Source organism: Eretmochelys imbricata, chromosome 5, assembly GCF_965152235.1.
Source record: "Eretmochelys imbricata isolate rEreImb1 chromosome 5, rEreImb1.hap1, whole genome shotgun sequence".
NCBI lineage: Eukaryota > Metazoa > Chordata > Testudines > Cheloniidae > Eretmochelys > Eretmochelys imbricata.
The window spans coordinates 103,965,738-103,984,025 of NC_135576.1; the positions used below are offsets into that span (position 1 = coordinate 103,965,738).

The 18,288-nt window shown below is 42.4% G+C and overlaps 1 protein-coding gene across 11 annotated transcripts in view; it reads left to right on the forward strand.

Annotated features, from left to right (window-relative positions):
• Positions 1 to 18,288, forward strand: part of KDM4C (lysine demethylase 4C) — a 447,252-nt gene that overhangs the window by 41,830 nt on the left and 387,134 nt on the right. For all 11 annotated transcript variants that reach the window (XR_013346208.1, XM_077817665.1, XM_077817667.1 and 8 more), the window contains 2 exons: positions 13,275 to 13,450; positions 16,335 to 16,449. Coding sequence is in view for 10 of the 11 variants with exons in the window: in XM_077817665.1 (XP_077673791.1) it covers positions 13,275 to 13,450; positions 16,335 to 16,449 (291 nt within the window). In the remaining variant the exon portion in view is untranslated. The remainder of the gene's footprint in view (positions 1 to 13,274; positions 13,451 to 16,334; positions 16,450 to 18,288) is intronic.

Consider the following 18,288-nt stretch of genomic DNA (forward strand, 5'->3'; position numbering starts at 1 on the left):
GGTATAATAAAGAGTCCCACCACCTTCTTCAGTGGTTTCACCTTTGTGTCTTTATTTACAGAGTTCTTGTGCAGTCCCAATTCCCCCAACAACAATCACACCACAGACCCCTCCCAGGGTCTTCTGGCCCTTGAGGTTCCTTCCAGTAGGTAAGGAGACAGAAAAACAGCCCTCCTGTCTCCTCCCAGGCCACCCCCTCTCTGAAGTTTTCCCAAGGCTTTTATAGCCCTCCCAGTCTTTAGCCCAGCTGTTCCCACTCGGCCCAGCTTGTTGCTCTGAACTAGCCCTCATTAGGGCTTACAGCTGGGCTCCCTGGCATGTCTCTCTACCTGGCCTTTTGACCAGAGAGCCGTCTGGAGCCAGCATTTTGGCAGGGCTTTAAAGGGGGTTTTACCCCTGCCCTGCCACATGCCCCCTCTTTGGCAACCAGCTGTTCCACTTCCTCAGTGTCTCCATAACTATAGTCCAGTGAGTTTGACACTGTGAAACTGGGTTGCAGCATTCAACTCTAGTCCTTGCCCTACCCTACTCATCTTCACTGTCCTTGTTCAGAAACTTCTTTCCTAAGACCATACTGCTTCAGGAGGTACAGTATCTTTTAAATCTTGGAGCTAGAGAGGAGGTCCCTTTACTGCACAGGAGAAGGGAGTTCTACTCCTGATATTTCATCATACCCAGAGGGAGACCTATTTTGGGCTTAAGGAAGTTAAGCACTTTTATCAGGAAGATAAAATTCAGGGTGGTGTCTCTTGCTTCTGGTTTGGGGCCAGTTCAACCAACAGGTGATGGACCACATCCACCAGACTCAACCCTATTTGCTCAGCTGGCTCTAAAAATAAAACAGAGCAGTAGATTTTGTCACCAATGCAAAAAATCAAGTTCATTGGGACCATTCTTGATTTTATGACTGCAACAACCTACCTGCTTCAAGAAAAGTTCTGGTCCATTTTGAACCTCTGCACAAGACTAAAAACCAACCTCAAGACAGCAGTGAGGGCTAATTTGAGGCTGTTGGGACACACAGCATCCAACACATATGTGATTCAGCCTGCCAGACTTCATCTTAGATGCATACAAAGCTGGTTGAGGTTTGTCTGTTGACGAAACAGACAGCTTCTGGACATGCTTGTTCATGCATCTGTTTAGGTTCATGCATCTGTTTAGGTTCTAGCATCCTTGGATTGGTGGATGAATCTGGACCAGATGGCATTTCTGGCCATCTGTGAGGGGATAGCACTAGTCTCTCAGTGGTCCCCAAGCACTGGGCTTTGATATTGGCACTATATTTGATGGGGCAGTCAGTCAATCTATCACAACCAGGACTAAGAACGGGCCAAGGACAACAAGCAAGAGAAAGCTGCTATCTAGACTATTTAGATATCAATGAAGAAATGCATCCTTGACACTGGTAAACCAGGTTTCAAATCTTGCCAAGGCTGTAGGCATCAGCTGAGCACTGACAAATTCATAACTGGAAATAGACCAGCTCACCTGTATGTTAATATTGTTCAAGATGGGTTTTAGGTCCCATCTGACTGATTAAAGGGAGGCATGAGATATGGACACTAAGCTGTAACACCTGCTTGTGAGGAACCACATTTAGAAGTTCCCTCCAGGAGTGCCAAGCTGCCTGCTCAGTCAGGGGCAGCCCTGGGAGAACAATGGGATAGGGATAGGGTGAGCTCTGCTCAAGCATCTGTCCTATACATCAGTCGTCTGAAACAGATTCCTCAGGGAGATTCTAGTGCCATATTGTGACTAAATCTACCTCCAACAAAGAAAGATGCCCCTGAGGCCAGCACAGTGACCTGTTAACTCCTGTGGGCAGCAAGGACATATAAGGAAAGAATACCCCCTCATGGAATCTCAATATGCCTGAGGCTGGACTGATGAGAACATGCTCATGAATAAAACTCCTCACAAATTGACAATACCAGTCTGAGTACCAGAGAAGGGAGTATAAGGACTCATAGATTCTGGGTGCAGCCAGATAGTAGTTCAGGCCTAGCTGGCTGGGTAAGATGGTGCTCCAAGAGAGACAATCTGTGTACAGCTCATACATGGTGATGGTTACAATTAACTGTGGGAGCGCACACTGAAATCCTCACAGTGGCTCTGGCTGGTGAGTTGATGTACTCAGTAATAATAGGATGTGGTTTGCAAGTGTGTCACTTTTATTTACCAACATTAAATATATCTGATCTGAATATTCACTCTTTGTCTGGAAGGCAAAAACTACATAAATACCGTAAAATGTAGCATGCTGTGACTGTCACTCATTCTCAAATGACAGTCAATGTATTTATTAAGATGCCCTATTTCATAGATTTGTAACTTGTCTGTGAACACTGTTTTGGTGTTGAAGGAGCTTGGCCCACAGCAATATAATTTAAAAAAAAATCTATGTAATCTTTTTTTAATGTGTATAATGATTTAAAAATAAGACTTGGCTTTTTTTCCCCCCAGCTTCTGAATGTACCAAAGCATTATATCAACATATAAATGGTATCCAGGTAGAATATCAATATCTTGAAGAGTATGGTACAGGTTAGAGGGTGTGTGTATACTGTATCCTCTAGTTTTTACATTAGTCTAAAGTGCATATGTGGGTACAAAGATGATGAATAAGGTGGAGGGGCAGGAGTTGGGCACTGAGTTGTCATCGTTGTTTCTCTTATTTGCCATGATGTAATGAAGCGTAGTTGCAGAGTGTCATTACACAGAAAGATTGAACATGGGTAGGGAGTCCACATTGCTATCTAATTTAAATGCCAGTTTGTGGTTCAGAGCTACAGTTGTTTTCAGGGATTGGGAGAGAAGCAGATAGGCTTCAGGCCCCCCCCCGCACACACTGTGTAAGCTGTTAAAACTTCTAAATTGTCAAGCAAGACTCTTTTGAAATTTATTTAAATACAAGTCAAAACCAGTTCCCTTCCACAGAAGGCCATTTATTCCTTCCCTCAGCAAGGAATGTCTCCATGCCAAAGTGCCATTTTCAAACTTCAGCCACTTACAGCCCTGCTCCAAAAAGTCAGATTTTTTTTTTTTTATTATGGGGGAAAGTGCATTTTTTTCCTCACTCTCTTTTCACATAGAAATGTTTGAACTGTTTTGAGAGAAAGGATGGTTTAGTGATTGGGGCACTATCTTAGACTTTGGGAGACCTGTTCAATTTCCCAGCTCCTGTGTGATTTTGGGCAAGTCATTTAGTCCATCTGTGTGCCCCAGTTCCCTATCTGTAAAAATGGGGATAATAATATTTCCGTACCTCACAGAGGTATTGTGAGGATAAATACATTAAAAAGATTGTGAAGCATTTGGAGATCTACTCATGAAGAGTGCAGTACAAGTGCTAAAAAGAAAAGGAGTACTTGTGGCACCTTAGAGATGCTACAAGTACTCCTTTTCTTTTTTCGAATACAGACTAATACGGCTGCTACTCTGAAACCATACAAGTGCTAGATATTATTATTAGTTTGCTCAATAATGGAACAGATACTAAGCATAGAGAATTTCAGATCCAAAGGGGTGGTTTAACAACGTTATGCATATGAGTAAAGAATGGATTAGAATGGAAACGGTCCTGCAATCCTAATATAAAGATTATCAGGTACCTGCTAATGGTATTTGGGAGGGGGGTCTGATCTTGCTTCTGTTGAAGTCATTGGAAAAACTCTTGTTGCCTCCCGTGGGAGTAGGATTTTCTCTGATGGTAACACTAGTCAGTGATTTGCACGCTGTAAATTAGTTCATTTGAAGTTTAATGTTCCAAGGGTGTGTTTGTACCTCAATTGTTTGTTGGCAAGACAACGCTACTGCAATTTACTTACAGAAAAAACAATGCACGTAGGATGAAGTGGAAGTACATTATGTTCCCTGGCTTTTCCACTCTTGCATGTCACTCCTTCCTTGTGCACCATATGCAGGCGTGCGCTCTCTTGCCTTCTCTCCCCCATTTAAAGTAAGTTATAAGGATACATTTTCCAGCTCAACTTTGTTCATCTGATCGTCTCCAGAGTTTTTTGAACACACCTCAGATCTCTCTTTGTATGTCATTCCAGAGCTGCTGCCAGCAGTAGTGAAGAAATAAGGATAGCATGGTATGGTATTGCCACCCTTACTTCTGCGCTGCTGCCTGGAGAGCTTGGGTCCTCAGTCAGCAGCTGCCACTCTCCGGCCGCCCAGTTCTAAAGGCAGCGCAGAAGTAAGGGTGGCAATACCATACCAGGCCATCCTTATATCTGTGCTGCTGCTGGCGGGGTGCCGCTTTCAGAGCTGTCGCTCCTGGCCAACAGCTGCCGCTCTCCAGCCACCCAGCTCTGAAAGCAGTGCAGAAGTAAGGACGGCAATACTACTAACCTAAAATAACCTTGCGACCTTCCTGCAACTCCCTTTTGAGTCAGGACCCCCAGTTTGAGAAACACTGGTCTCCCCTGTGAAATCTGTATAGAAAAAAGCACACAAAAGGCCAGATTTCACGGTCCATGACATGTTTTTTATGGCCATGAATTTGGTAGAGCCTTCCGAATAACCAATATTCAGGGTTGGCCCCCTTCAGCTTAACGTCCAGGATGCAGTCCACTTCCAAATATTCTCACCCTTCCCCACAAGAAGGAATAAAAGGTACACTTGAAGGATATTTGAGAATATGAAGACTTAAGGTCTCCCCTTCTTCCTGTAGGCTATTAGGGTCCATCAGTCACCTCCCAGGTCTCTCTAATTCCTGCAAACTGGCCCTTTTGAGGCTCTAGCCATAAATTGTGACAAAATTACAAACTCCTGTAATACTCGCTTATAGAAATTGAAGGATTTATTGGAATATTGCAAGTAAGAACATCAGCACACACAGGCAGTATTTAACTTCCTTCTAGGTCCCTCAAACCAGGTTAACATAATCAGAACAAATAACCACAATAAAATAAAGATTCAGCACCATCTGTTGGTGAAGGTGCTGTCTGCACTGATCATGACAACTTTCCCTCTTTTGGTTGAATAGGAGTTTGAAAACAACAACTAAAATTTTATCATCATTGTAACTCCTAGGAATCCAGGTAGTCTGCCATCCTGACAGGTTTCCCTGTTAGGCTGCCTCCTTGAGTCCTGTATTCAGTCATGGAGATGCCACTTGTAAATTAATCTAGAGATTATCAGCAAGTATAGGGTTCATGTTCTCCAGGTTAGGCATATCTGGTGGGTGTAGATAGTCCTTTGAAAACTGCAATGTGGTGAAGTCGTGAGGACCTACTCCTCCACAACCAGTTTCCCATTACAAGTTATAGAAATCTGCTGGTGAATTTCTAAATCCTCCTCTGAGGTTGTTGAATAACCTCAGTGTTTGCCCTCCCCTTTCTTTCAATAAATTCTGCCTCAATTCTCCGTGTACTACAAAGGGGTAAGCTCTCACATTGTGTATCAGCAAGGATAAACTGTTTATTTTCTTAAGTATTGTGTAAGATTGTCCTGAAAAGGAGGACATTTGAGGGGGTTTTTTCCTGGCTGATTTTTCCTGGTGCATAGTCACATGTTTTTTCTTCCTGGATGGGCATATGGGAACTTTTTCCTGGCACCTTCCTTCTGGCTTATCCATTCCTCCACCTTCTGAAATGCTGTGTGCTCAAGTCACTGGTATAAGACTCTGCCTGTGTAGGTGCAGGAGGCCTTGCTGTTTCTTGCTAAACATCAAGTCATATGCAAGCATGGTTTTGCGAGTCCAAAAATAATCTGAGAGAGAGAGTGGTGAATAGCTGAGTGTCAGCTGGTGGTGTATGCAAAGACAAGAAGTGTCTGTATATCCTAATCTCATTGGTCTTCAGTAAGAGTATGAGCATGGAACCAATGGTGCTGTTTACTCTCTCCATTCTTCCATTACCTGCAGGGCAGGCAACACCAGACCTCACTTTAGGTATGTTATCTGGAGTTGTCAGCAAACCTCATGTAATAACAGTGATTGAAATTCCTTCCCTGATCATTGAAAGGCAGCTGACGGGTTGGGGTGGGGACAGCAGGCAATCTGAAACATTATGTGTTTTATTAATGCAGTTGTGACTGCCTCAGGCCTTTTATCTTTTAGTGGCTCTGCCACCACATACTTTTACATGGTGTCATACGCTATCAGCAAATATCGATTTCAACTGGTGTTTCTGGTTGTAGTCCTTCTAAGACCATCATTATGAACTCCCAGGGCTTACTAGATTGGGGCATATCCCCTAAAAGGAATTCTGCCTCTCCTTGCCGATGCTTGCCTGTCACAGGTAAGCCAGGAAAGTACCAAATCCTTAACATCTGCAGCCAAAAAAAAAAAAAAATCTGTCGAATACCTGGTTCAGAGTCTTTTCACACCCCAGGCAGCCTGCTGCTTTGATGTCGTGAAGACACTCCAGTACTGCTCTCTGCAAGCTTGCTGACAAGACAACCCTGACAGACCTGGAAAATCATACACCAGCAAGTAGGTAGCTGGATCAATGGATAATTGTTCCTGAATTGCTTTGAACCTCTCCAGTCTGCATCTCATTTGGGGGTAGATCTTTTAGCACACCAGAATAACTCAGGGTCCTTAGACTGTTCTTGCCAGATGTCATCACACAATCAGTCTGAGTCTGTTCTCACTGTCCTCATCCAGCTTTGAGCATCCACAGCCATATATTTCTTTCCATGTTTATGGTGTACTATATGAATTCTGAACCTAGTAAATATGGATGATTGGCCCAAATGGCCTCCACAATAACCAGACATTCCAGTACTCACAGTGTCTGCTATGTGGAGAAGTGGGTAGCGATCTTGAACTCTTTAGTTATGTCTCTTGTATTCAATACATATTCTTAAGTCTCCATTGGGCTTTTTCATGATTATAATTGGGGATCTCAAGGTGATATAGATGGTCCAAGCAGGACATCCTCCAGCATGCAATTTAGCATTCTTTAGGATTTGCCTCACAGGAACAGTCCCTTCCTTAATCTGATCATATCTCCCAAGCCTCCCATTATTCTTGGAGAACACGCCAGCATACTGTAAGAATAGCTGTTTTAATTACTTCCTTCCATTGTCTTCTATGGATGCTTCTGTCAGCAACTTCTGGTTTCCCTGATGTGGCTTCCCTCTGCTTGGGCAATTCTGTCTCCCATGAGCTTTGCCTCCTCATTACCCGCAAATGTCATATGCGAACTACTTGGGAGACTGTTGCTCTTATTTGACTCATGGAACTTCTGCAAATATCTTGCACTAGGACTCTAAGTTTTTAGCAACTTCACTAGCAAGCATTTCTCGAAGCATAGCATTTGTTATAAAGGAATCACCCTGGGTCTGAGAATTAATAGCTGATACCTTTAAGGAGATCCCAGCTTCTGCTTCCACATTTGTAACTCTGCACATAATCTGGTCCATACATTTATCCAGTATGTTATCTTCCTTCACCAACGGGTTATGAAGTTCCTCTGTTTATAAACTGACTTTTCACACAGGATTCTCTCATGTTCTGTCACTGGACATAGGTCCCTCTCTGCTTTGCCAGTTCCAGATTCACTGCGGATGGTTCTGCTTTACTCAAGCTATCTCTCAGACTGTGAGGGGGCAGGGAAAGCCTATTAAACAGGCTCCTCAATGCAAATAAAGTATGCAGGGGTTCCCCTTCCTCTTACTCCAATCTTGTCATTCCCTCCAGTATTTCAAAAACAGATCTCTCCTAGAAGTCATAAGTATTTGTGTAATTGTCTGTAAGATCCATGATTCACACTGGGAAGCTTCTGGTAAAAAGCTTTGGCATCATCATTCAAAAACACTGCTATGTTCTGTGGTGCTTTCTCATCAGTCCACTCATTCACAGAGAGCAGCAGCTCAAAGTCTATCAAATACTCACAGATTCCAGTTTCATCTGCATGACCACTGAGAAGAAACTTTAGGCAAACGTGTTTTTGCCAGCTTGAAGCTGCTACCACTAATTGTAACACCAGCTTATAAAAATCAAAGGATTTTTTGGGAACACTGCAAGTAACAACTCCAGGCTTCCCAGCAGTCCCAGGTTTGACTGTCCTGCTTTGACCTCCAAAGCCCTCTGCTGGTTGAAGCAGAACATTTCTTTCATTCAGGGTCATCCAGAGAAGGGGAGTTCAAAGAGGCGGTTTGCTCTAGACTCACCTATTTGAGAGTTTTCCCAAGCTGAGTGGTGTTGTGACTGCCACACAAGGCCGTAGCTTCACTCACATTTGGCCCCGCTGCCTCTGTCTACTCAGGGACAGACAGGCCAAACCTGAATGGTGCTGCGTCCCGCTTTAGCCATTTGAAAGGTTGCGAGGTGTGCCACTCCAAAACACGGAGGCAGGACTTTACTTCTCTTAGCCCCCCCCCCCCCAAAAAGACAACAACTTAACCTAAATAAAGATATTTGTTTCAGAGTAACAGCCGTGTTAGTCTGTATTCGCAAAAAGAAAAGGAGTACTTGTGGCACCTTAGAGACTAACCAATTTATTTGAGCATGAGCTTTCGTGAGCTACAGCTCACTTCATCGGATGCATGAATGATGCACATGATGATGTGATGAAGTTGCATCCGATGAAGTGAGCTGTAGCTCACGAAAGCTCATGCTCAGATAAATTGGTTAGTCTCTAAAGATATTTGTGGAAGTGATGTACTGATCATTCTTTTTCTTTGATTCCTGTCCATCAGCCCAGCATTGTCGATGGGATAAAATGAAGTTTTTTCCATTCTTCATTCAGTTTCTATGCTCTGATGTTTGCCAAGAATTTGACCAGGAATCCTTGGCATGCACTTGGAGAGCCAGATGTACCCTTCACTTGTGGTTGCTGCCACTAGCTATCCTCACTAGATTCTGCATGCCAGCTGAGGCCAAGTCCTGCGGTCTGGCCCTGTGGTACACATGCAGCTACTTGGAGCCTCTAATGAGAGTTAAGTGATGTGCTAGGACCATCTGTAAGCAAACTACCCTTTGCGGGTGTGACTGTCTATTATGTAGAGGAACTACCTGTTCAACTCGCCCCATATACCTTGCACTTATCATTACAATCCACTTACATACATACAGCTGTAACTTCCTGTTCTTACTCTTATTAACTCAAAACTGCACCTCCAGGAATGGGATGCTATGATGAATGTGAATTCCCCTCCCCATCCCAGATGCCTGGTCATTCTTGCCCCCAAGGGAAAAATCCTTCCCACTACCAAGAGGTAGTGATTGATCAGACCCACAGTATCTTAGGAACAATTTTTTTGACTATATCTCCCTTCTAGGGCAGGCCAGCAACCACAGCAGAATGGCTGCTGGATGCCGCGAGGGCTTCATGAGGGCGTCAGATGCAGGGAGGAAGAGGGGTGGCAGCAGCATGAGAGACAATCCGCTTGTTCTTCCCCATCCCCTAAAATAGGGTCTTACCTTATCCAGTGAGATCCTACTGCTGCCTCAGTTTCCTTCCTTCCTTTTTTCCCCAAGAAAAGAAAACTCCCCAACTCTTATGCTTTCGAATTACTCTCCCTTTTTGGAGTCCGGTTCGTTAACATAAACGAACAGTTGAACTCAAAGACACAATCGCCTTGCCTTCTTCTCCAGGCTCACCAGTCCATTATGCCTCTCCTGAGCTCCTAATTCCCACTTCAGGGTTTTGCTCTTCCCCCTCTCTGCACACAGCTCCAGCAAAGCCTTTTTCTCTGGCTGCTAAGTAAAGTCAATGCCACACCTCATCCTCTCTGACCCTGGCTCTTTTCTGGATCTCCTGCAGGTGGGGCTTACTTTTTTCTCCCTCCTCTTTACCCTTTTATCAGGACATCAGGCCCTCTCCAGAGAGCCATCCCATGATTTTCCTCTCTTTGGGGGAGAAGACTCCCACTTATAGATAGCCAACCTCAGCTACCCTTATGCAATGTCCAGTCACCTGACCCTACCATCAATCCAAGCTCAAACCCATCGCCTGAGAGTCAGGTAATTAGGCACAGCTCCCACTAATGGGGCAGCACACCCTGTAACATACCTGCCCCATATAGTCTTGCCCATTTCTTGGGAAAGCTGTACAGAATATTCTTAATCACGAGGAGAACTCCTTTTTGGCCTTAACAAATAACATCACATCAAACATCATAATAACTATAATGTTATTATATTATAACATAATAACAAAGAGGAGAGCTATCTCCTCTTTGTAACATCCCACCTTTTTGCTGCTTCAGTCATGTTCAGTAAAACTGGACTTTTACCAGAACATAGCAGGCGTAAGGACTTTCTGTTCCTTAGAGAGCAGACTCTAGTCCAAGCATACACTTCAGAATCAAGCGTGCTCCTTACTGAAATCAATTTTTTTTTCTCCCACATATACCAAAGCCTGCACGTTTGTACTTGTGGCCCCTAACAAATTCTGTAGACCAGCATGCTTCTGTTTTTCAACCACCCACAGAATTTTTTCAAAGGCATTCTCCCTCTGGATTTCTTTCTCCTCTATCGTGGACTTTTGGTCCTTTGCCTTGACCCACTTATGCAGGTGTTCTATTTCTGGATCTCCTGACAGTCTAATGAAACATCCGGCATGTTTCACTTTAAATGTCAGCACTGTATTATTGCTCATCATTTTATCAGATGCGATGAGGAAGTGGAGGGTAGTGATGCTCACAGAGAGGGGGAGCTGTGAGTTGCTTTAGGGAAGAAAATGCAGAGGGATTAAAGGAGGAGAGAGAAAAAGGTAGGGGAGGGGGAGGGAAACTGTGAAAAGAAGAGACACAAAGGCCTGATAGTGTGATGATCCTAACAGTGAGCCTGTTTTTTCCAGTGAGTGATGCTGAATGTGATAAGTTTGTGAGGAAATAATACACAATGATAACTAAAAGTTTAATTACGAAATAAAGGCCATATTCTACCTTTGATCTTTCTGCAAACTGATTGTTAAAATCAATGGGAGATTGAGGGGAGTATGTAGTCTTAAATGTATACCTCTGTTACGATAGATAGCTACCCAAAAAAGGAGAGCCATACTGTAATTATATATAGGAATGAGAACTCTGCTTTCAGGAAGTGCTAGATGAGAGAGCACAGTACGTACTGAAGGAGGAATAAAGCCTGAATGTTGCACTGTCTTGGTTTTAGTCCAGTGTTTCTCAAATGCGGCCACCAAAGCCTTTTCTTGTGGCCACAGGCTCTTGGGCTGTGATTGGGGGGGAGACAGGCTGCATGACCTAGTGGAAAGGGTACTTTACTGAGAATCAAGAGACTTTTAGGTTCTGTCCTCAGGTCTGCCATTGAACTACTTATCTCAGGCAAGTCACTTAATTTCTGTCTCTGTTCCCTGTCTCTAACCTTTGTCGGTCATGTCTATTTAGATGATAGTCTTCAGAGCAGGGACTCTCTCACTACAGGGAGAGCGCATAGCACAGTGAGGTCCCAATCTCAGGTGGGCTCGCTAAGCACCACTGTAATACAATTAAACAATAAATGTGCTCCAGTTTGCTGAAGGAGGATACTTTGTACATTATTCACAAAAATATTTCATGCTGCATATTGCTAAAAACAAAAGACTGTTGACCTTGAATTAAACAAAAGAATGCAAATGCTGGTTTTTAATATTCTTGTTGTGGAGCCAAACCTACAAGTTCATGCCTAATAGTAATGAAAATGGAAATCTCTATGCACGTACTTGATTTTTATGCATACATTTTGAATGCACGGCTTCTCTGCTTCCAAAGCAGTGTTTTGTGTATTTTGTGCATGTAACTTGTTAAGACTTGTGTGAAAACATTAATGGAAACTACAAGACTAGACAGTTGAACACTCTTGTTTCTTTAAGAAGAGGAAACATTGGGCCCAATGTTGCAGTCCCTAGAAGGCCAAAGGTCACATGAAAGATGATGATGATAATAATTAATTAATTTAAAAAAAAAAAAAAAAGAAAATGTGAGTTTTAACCATGTAGGAAGTGCAGGATTAAACTATTACATTTTAATTAGAAATATTAACTATGCCTTTAACAGGAAATGGTTATCTGCTAAAAACATTTTCTTTGATTGTCTAAATTTGTATTTCCTACATGTTCTAGGTTTGTACAGTTCAAGTGGGTTAGGTTTAAAATTTGACCATGTTGTTATCTGGATACAATGAATGATCTTCAGGTCTCAAATGCATTCTAAAATTCCATACTCTCACTAAGGTGTTTTAAAGATAAACAAAAATGCAATAGCCACTTTTATATATAACCCTAAAATGTTTGCATTTTGAAGAAACAGCCTGCTATCAAAGGGAATATAGATTAACTCTTATAAACTCATCCAAGATTTTTGTTAGCTGATGCTAATGCACATATATAGAAATAACGAACAATGCCATGCTTGCTGTGTGCTGCTTACAAAAACTAAACAAATACTTCCAATGTTTGTAGCATATAAAAAGACAAAACTAAAAGTGAGGGGAAAGAGGAGGAAATGTCTTCAGTCTTTAAATAATAACAATAATACAAATATATGAAGTTTATATACAAAGAATTCTACATAAACAATAGGTATTGCAGTGTTTTAAAAAATGTCTTGTTGGCAAAGTAGTGAATTAAAAGATAAATAAACAATATTTGGAATGTAGAGAGATTTCCATTTGGGATGTAATAATATATAAAACATCTTTTCAAAACTACCTAATACCCTAAAAGAAGAAACTTGAATGAGACCATTTGGGTGAACTCCAGTTTCTGTAAAATTCCTGATGGCTGTGAATAGCATGGTGCATGCTTGAGAGTCATAGCAGAACTTGGAATCAGATGGTGTGAATCAGGGGAACCTGAAACGAAAAAAACCCAAAACTTTACAATCAATTGGAGCTTGTATACACACAGTTTTTGTACTTAGTTTTATTACATAAATTTATGGGAATAAACTCTGTTTAAGACAGCCCAATATATCTGCATCCACGTGAGGGGTTGTACCAATTTAACAAATTTGGTTTAAAAAAAATCATGCCCCTAAATGAAATAGTTTAAATTGGAATAAAAATTGTGTATAGATCAGACTTTGTAAGATTTACTGAATAACCCAGATAGGAAGATAGAGAGAGGCATTCAGCAAATAACTCTATACTTTTATTTAGTTTTAAAAAATATTGAAGAGGTTATGTTTAAATTAGATGGTACACAATGTTCATGGACAACAAGATTTTTTAACTTAATTAAATCTTTAAATCTTTCGGTCAGATCTGCTAAGTTTTCTGTATTAGATTTACTTGTTTCTTCATCCACTTCAAAAGTATTTTTGACATCAGCAGTAGCTATGCTGATTTGTGTATTGCTGCTCTGACTTTTCAGGTGATCCCACCCAAGGAGTGGAAGCCGAGAAAACATTACAACGACATTGATGATTTAGTGATTCCAGCTCCAATTCAGCAGATGGTCACTGGTCAGTCAGGGCTTTTCACTCAATACAACATTCAGAAAAAGCCAATGACTGTGAAAGAGTTCAGGCAACTGGCCAACAGTGACAAGTATGTATATTCAGTATTCTGTTTGGAAAGGAGAATGTGTAAACTTTTCCCCTCACTGTGATTTTTTTTACCTTTTTAGGCACCAGGTAATTTTTATGTTTTCGCTTACTTACTGAAGGCCATCCTTGTCCCTCTTCTGGGAGTTGGTAGAAGGCACTACTCAGTGCTTAGAGTGGTCTGAAAAAAATGTTGAGTCTGTCATCACCTCAACATCTGTCCATCCCCCTGTCCTCACATCAGTTTTTCTCCCACTCCTCACATCTGTTCTGTCCCATTTCTGCCAGCAGTTCTGCCCCCACCATGCCCCAAGTCAATTTTACCCCCATATTTCTACTATCCCCTTTAGAGCCCACATCAGTTCTGCCCGCTGCCTCACCTTTGCTCCTCTTGCAGCGCCTGGAATTCTTCAGCCCCTCCCACAGGCCTAAGGGAAGGGAGACTGCAACGGAGACCCTTCCCTGCCTTCCCAGGCCAGATGCTGCTGCTGCACGGAGGGAGAGCAGAGGGGGAAGGAGCAGAGGAGCTGTCTTATTGGTCTTATGAGGGTGGGGAAAGAGGGAGTGGAACTGCACTCCGTGAACTGCTCTGAGTGGGTGTGATCTTTCTGCTCACTCCTCCCCCACCGCCATGAATGGTGCGGGCTCTTGAGGGGAAGGGAAATAACTGTCTGCCTCTTGCAGCATCCCTGTTTGGCTGCTTCTCCCCAGGAGGCAGACAAGTGGGTAAAGTAGCCAACTAGAAGGCTTTTCCTCCAAGGTGATACTAAAAGAGTGCACCTCTGCAACTGGTTCACTTTTTAGAAATTTAATTTCCTGTGTCTATGACCCCTTATGATCCAGCATACTTTAAATCCTGGTGATAATGACATCTGTTTAGATTGCTATGATCATTTGTTTTATGTCCTCACATCTGCATAGGGGGATATAAAATATAACAATATAGTATAAACAGTATAAAATATAAAATTTATATAATAATATACAATATACAATACAATATAAAAATACAATATAAAAATTATAGAATATAAAATGCCATGTAGTCGTATAAAGGTCTTATAGACATAGTTTGGATTCTTTCTTTTACTCACAAGTGGTGAAATAATAAGGTGACCAGATGTCCTGATTTTTAGGGACAGTCCCGATATTTGGGGCTTTGTCTTATATAGGCGCCTGTTATCCCCCACCCCCATCCTGATTTTTCACACTTGCTGTCTGGTCACCCTATGATATAATGAGTAACCATGCACTTACATAGGATATCCCACGAGTGCCAACAGAACCATAATTCTGCACACACCATAATAGAAAATATTTCAGAAATATTTGTAGTTACAATTGTTTTATCCCTCTACCTATAAAATCATATTGCTATGTTATATTTAATAAGGTTATATGAGTTAGGAGTACTTAAAAAGCCTCCTAGGTTGTTCCATTCTTCTTAAACAATGTAATAGCAGAAGCTCCTAAGCTTTCTTTAAAGAAGATTTTCCCTCTCTTCAAAGAAGTCAGGTTTCTGTGGAGGCCAGCTTCCTTTCTATGGGCATATCTCTGTGACACTAAATTGCTTTCCCCTTCATTTGGGATACCCAAATGAGCATACCCTGAACATTGGTGTCATCTTAACATGGCTGAAGGGCTCTAGTCTGAGTGATAAACAGCATTTAAGAGAAGCCCTGGTCTGTAGTTCTGGTTACTCATAGATTGCTGGGGTCCAACGCCTGTTTCCTGAGAGACAGTCAGCTCACCATGAGGCTCTTCCTCCATCCTTCTTAATAGAGACTGTGTCAGCTGCATGACCTCCTGCTTCCTGTACTTCCAAGTTTTCTTCCAAGCAGTCTGAACAGAAAGAGCTTGCAGAGTTGATCTGAAACTCTCTCCCCTCTCCCAAGTTGTTGCATTTATGAAAGCAATTTTCCCTTCCTAAAGACTTTCTAAATAAGGGAGTACTGTGGCCAGATACCCTGAGGAAAAGGTTTGGCAGAGTAGTCTGCATGGCAATAGCAATAGAGGCATGCTCCCTCTATGGGAAGTTAGAAGAATCTTCCCAGGCCACAGAAAAGGATGTTAAAATGCCCCATGCATCTGGGACAACCAAAGGGATGAAGACAAGATCCTCCAAAGATTTCTGACAACTGGAAGAACTGGTCCACTTCTCCCAAAAAAGCTTTATCTGGGAGAGGGAGAAAGGAAAGCAAGGTCCACAGGAGCATTGGGATTCCTCCCCTTGCTTCTGGCCAGGGATACTAAATGGCAGAACACTTGCCTTTTGGACCTGTTGGGGATAATCTGCAGGACCCACTTCTGCTAGGACCAGCAGGTGTGTGCACACTCCTTGGCATCTATGCTCCTGCAGTACAAGGGTAGGAACTGGTGACCATATTGTTTATTAACAGTAGTGCCTCTTCACCAGCCCAGGAAATGTGGTAGGCTAAAATGGAGGATGGGGTGGTGAAGAGAGACTGTGAGGACTACCAACTAGTAGTGTATTGGCTCTTTCAAGTGCCTTGGGTGACTACAATCACACTTAACGGCCTAAAACTCAGAACAGGCAGTAGACGGTCCTTCCATCTGTTGAGACAGGAACAAATGATCTGGGTGGCACAGGACTAATAGCGACATAAATACTGAGAAAGAAATTACCCAGTGTTACTTTGAAAGCATTGCTACTATGAAACCTATAGGTTTAGGACTGTTGAATATGAGAAAGGACTAAAGAGTGTGAAACTGATATATTTGTCTAAAAGTACTTGGTCTGCAAAATCAAATATAAAGCACATCATGAACGTGGATGTTGGGAGACATCAAAACCATGAAAGTGAAAGGACAACTTGTCAATTAAGATCCTCTGAAATATTGCCTTTAATTTCATTCTCCCTCTGCAGATACTGCACTCCAAGGTATATAGATTATGAAGATCTGGAGCGTAAATACTGGAAGAATTTAACCTTTGTGGCACCGATCTATGGAGCAGATATCAATGGGAGCATTTATGATGAAGTATGTGTAGTTTTATACATGTCATTACCCCCTCCCCAACCCTGGCCAAAAGGTTAGTTAATGTTGCACTCTTGTATTGCAGCTGAGAACCAGGTATCTCTTGAAAATTGTCTCTCAAGAGCCCCACTGTTGAGTTGCGCATGCCCTTAGTATGATGTGCTTTAGACACTCTTGGGAAGAAGTGTGCCCCCTTATGAATCTGAACACTGATAGAGGGGTATATGGTCTCGTGGGCTCAACAACCCTTCGCTAAGCATGTCTGGTGTCTGCAAGGCCTTGCTGCAGCAGCTTTCTTTCTTTTTTTTTCTTTTTCTTTTTTTTTTTTTGGATAAACTAGTTTGTCTAGTTACAGTCTTTAAAAAGTATAGTCCTATTTTTGTTTATCTGTGCAGTTTTCAGCTCCGTTACACATTTCCAGCCCCCTCAGCGCTTTTTGTTGTTGGTTCTGCCCTGTTGATTCCCAGTGAGTGGGATTGCGGGCATTCAAATTGAAGTCTACCCTAATTGATAGCCTGCCAGATTGGGAGAAAAAAAATCAGGTTGTAAGTGGCGCACATCATGCGGTGGGGAGGTGTCTAGGGCAGGCCGGCACTCTGATGTTGTATGCCCCCCATCCTGTGGTATTTGAATGTCTGATGTGTTGTGAAGATGGACATTCCCTGAAAAGGTGTTCTGCATGTGCATGCTTCTGCCATCTTCAGATATGAGTGCTACCTGAAACTCCTTCTCTGTGAGGAGGTATAAGAACTCACCTGAACTAGTCCTTCTCCACATCAGTGCGAAAGAAAATTATTTCCTGTAGTGATTCTGTTGTTGGTTTGTTGCCCCTTGACTTTGAGTTCTGAGATGAGTGTGGTGCTTTAGACCTGGTGGGCCTGGGATGATTATGAGTTCATACTTCATTCTTCTAGACTTGTTAATTCCTCTTCTGTCTTTCTCTTCTTGGCTCTGAGCTGCTTGGATTCGCTCACCTTGTCACTCAGAAGCAATCTTAGTCTGAGGAAGGGGCTTGGATCTGAGGACTGTCAAGGTCAACTTTGATTTCATCTGGAATGGGATCAGAGGTTCACCCCAAAGTCCTTTGGATTTGTGAGTTTCCTAGAAAGTTTACGATTGACCCTAGGTCTGAGGAACCTGCACGAGTCGGATCATTCTCTTCCGAGATGGCTACGTACCAATCCCTTTACTGGCCTCAGGAATCATTCTACCCTCTGGACCTCTCCAGTTCTTGAGGTTCCTTCTTTTTACCCCCTCAGGTGTTATCCTACCTCTGTGCTTCTCTTGTGAGGAAAGTAAACACAGTTTTAACTAACATTCTTCAGCTTTGGATTAAAAAAACAACCCAGTCTTGAAATAGCTTCATTTTTCCAACTGCTTCACCTTAGTAGATTAGTTGCAATACTGTTTACACAGCTGGACAGGTCTCTGGCTGCATAGAAGTTCCCTTAGAGTTACTACCTATTTCTGATTTGAAATAGTGGAGAAAGGAAATTTCTAGAGGAAGTAGGATTTTGCTGGTTGTTGACACAGGTGACTATGGGAAACAAGTGACTGTTAGTACAGCTCTCATTGTACAGTCAGAGAAATGTGAAATGTCTATCGGAATCAATTTTGCTACTTAGAGAACCATCCAAGAAACTGCATAATATCCTAAGGGAGTAGTTAAGCAATGAGACCATCAAGAAAGGAGAAGCAAACTTATCTTTGTAAGAATACATGCACTTCTCCAATTTACTGGATGAATCCTTCCTTCATAAAGGTCTGCTCTGAGAGAGGGGTGGAACCCTGGTCTTTCTTGTATGCCATGTGGGGAGCTTCCGGGAAACTGTTCTGTGTTCT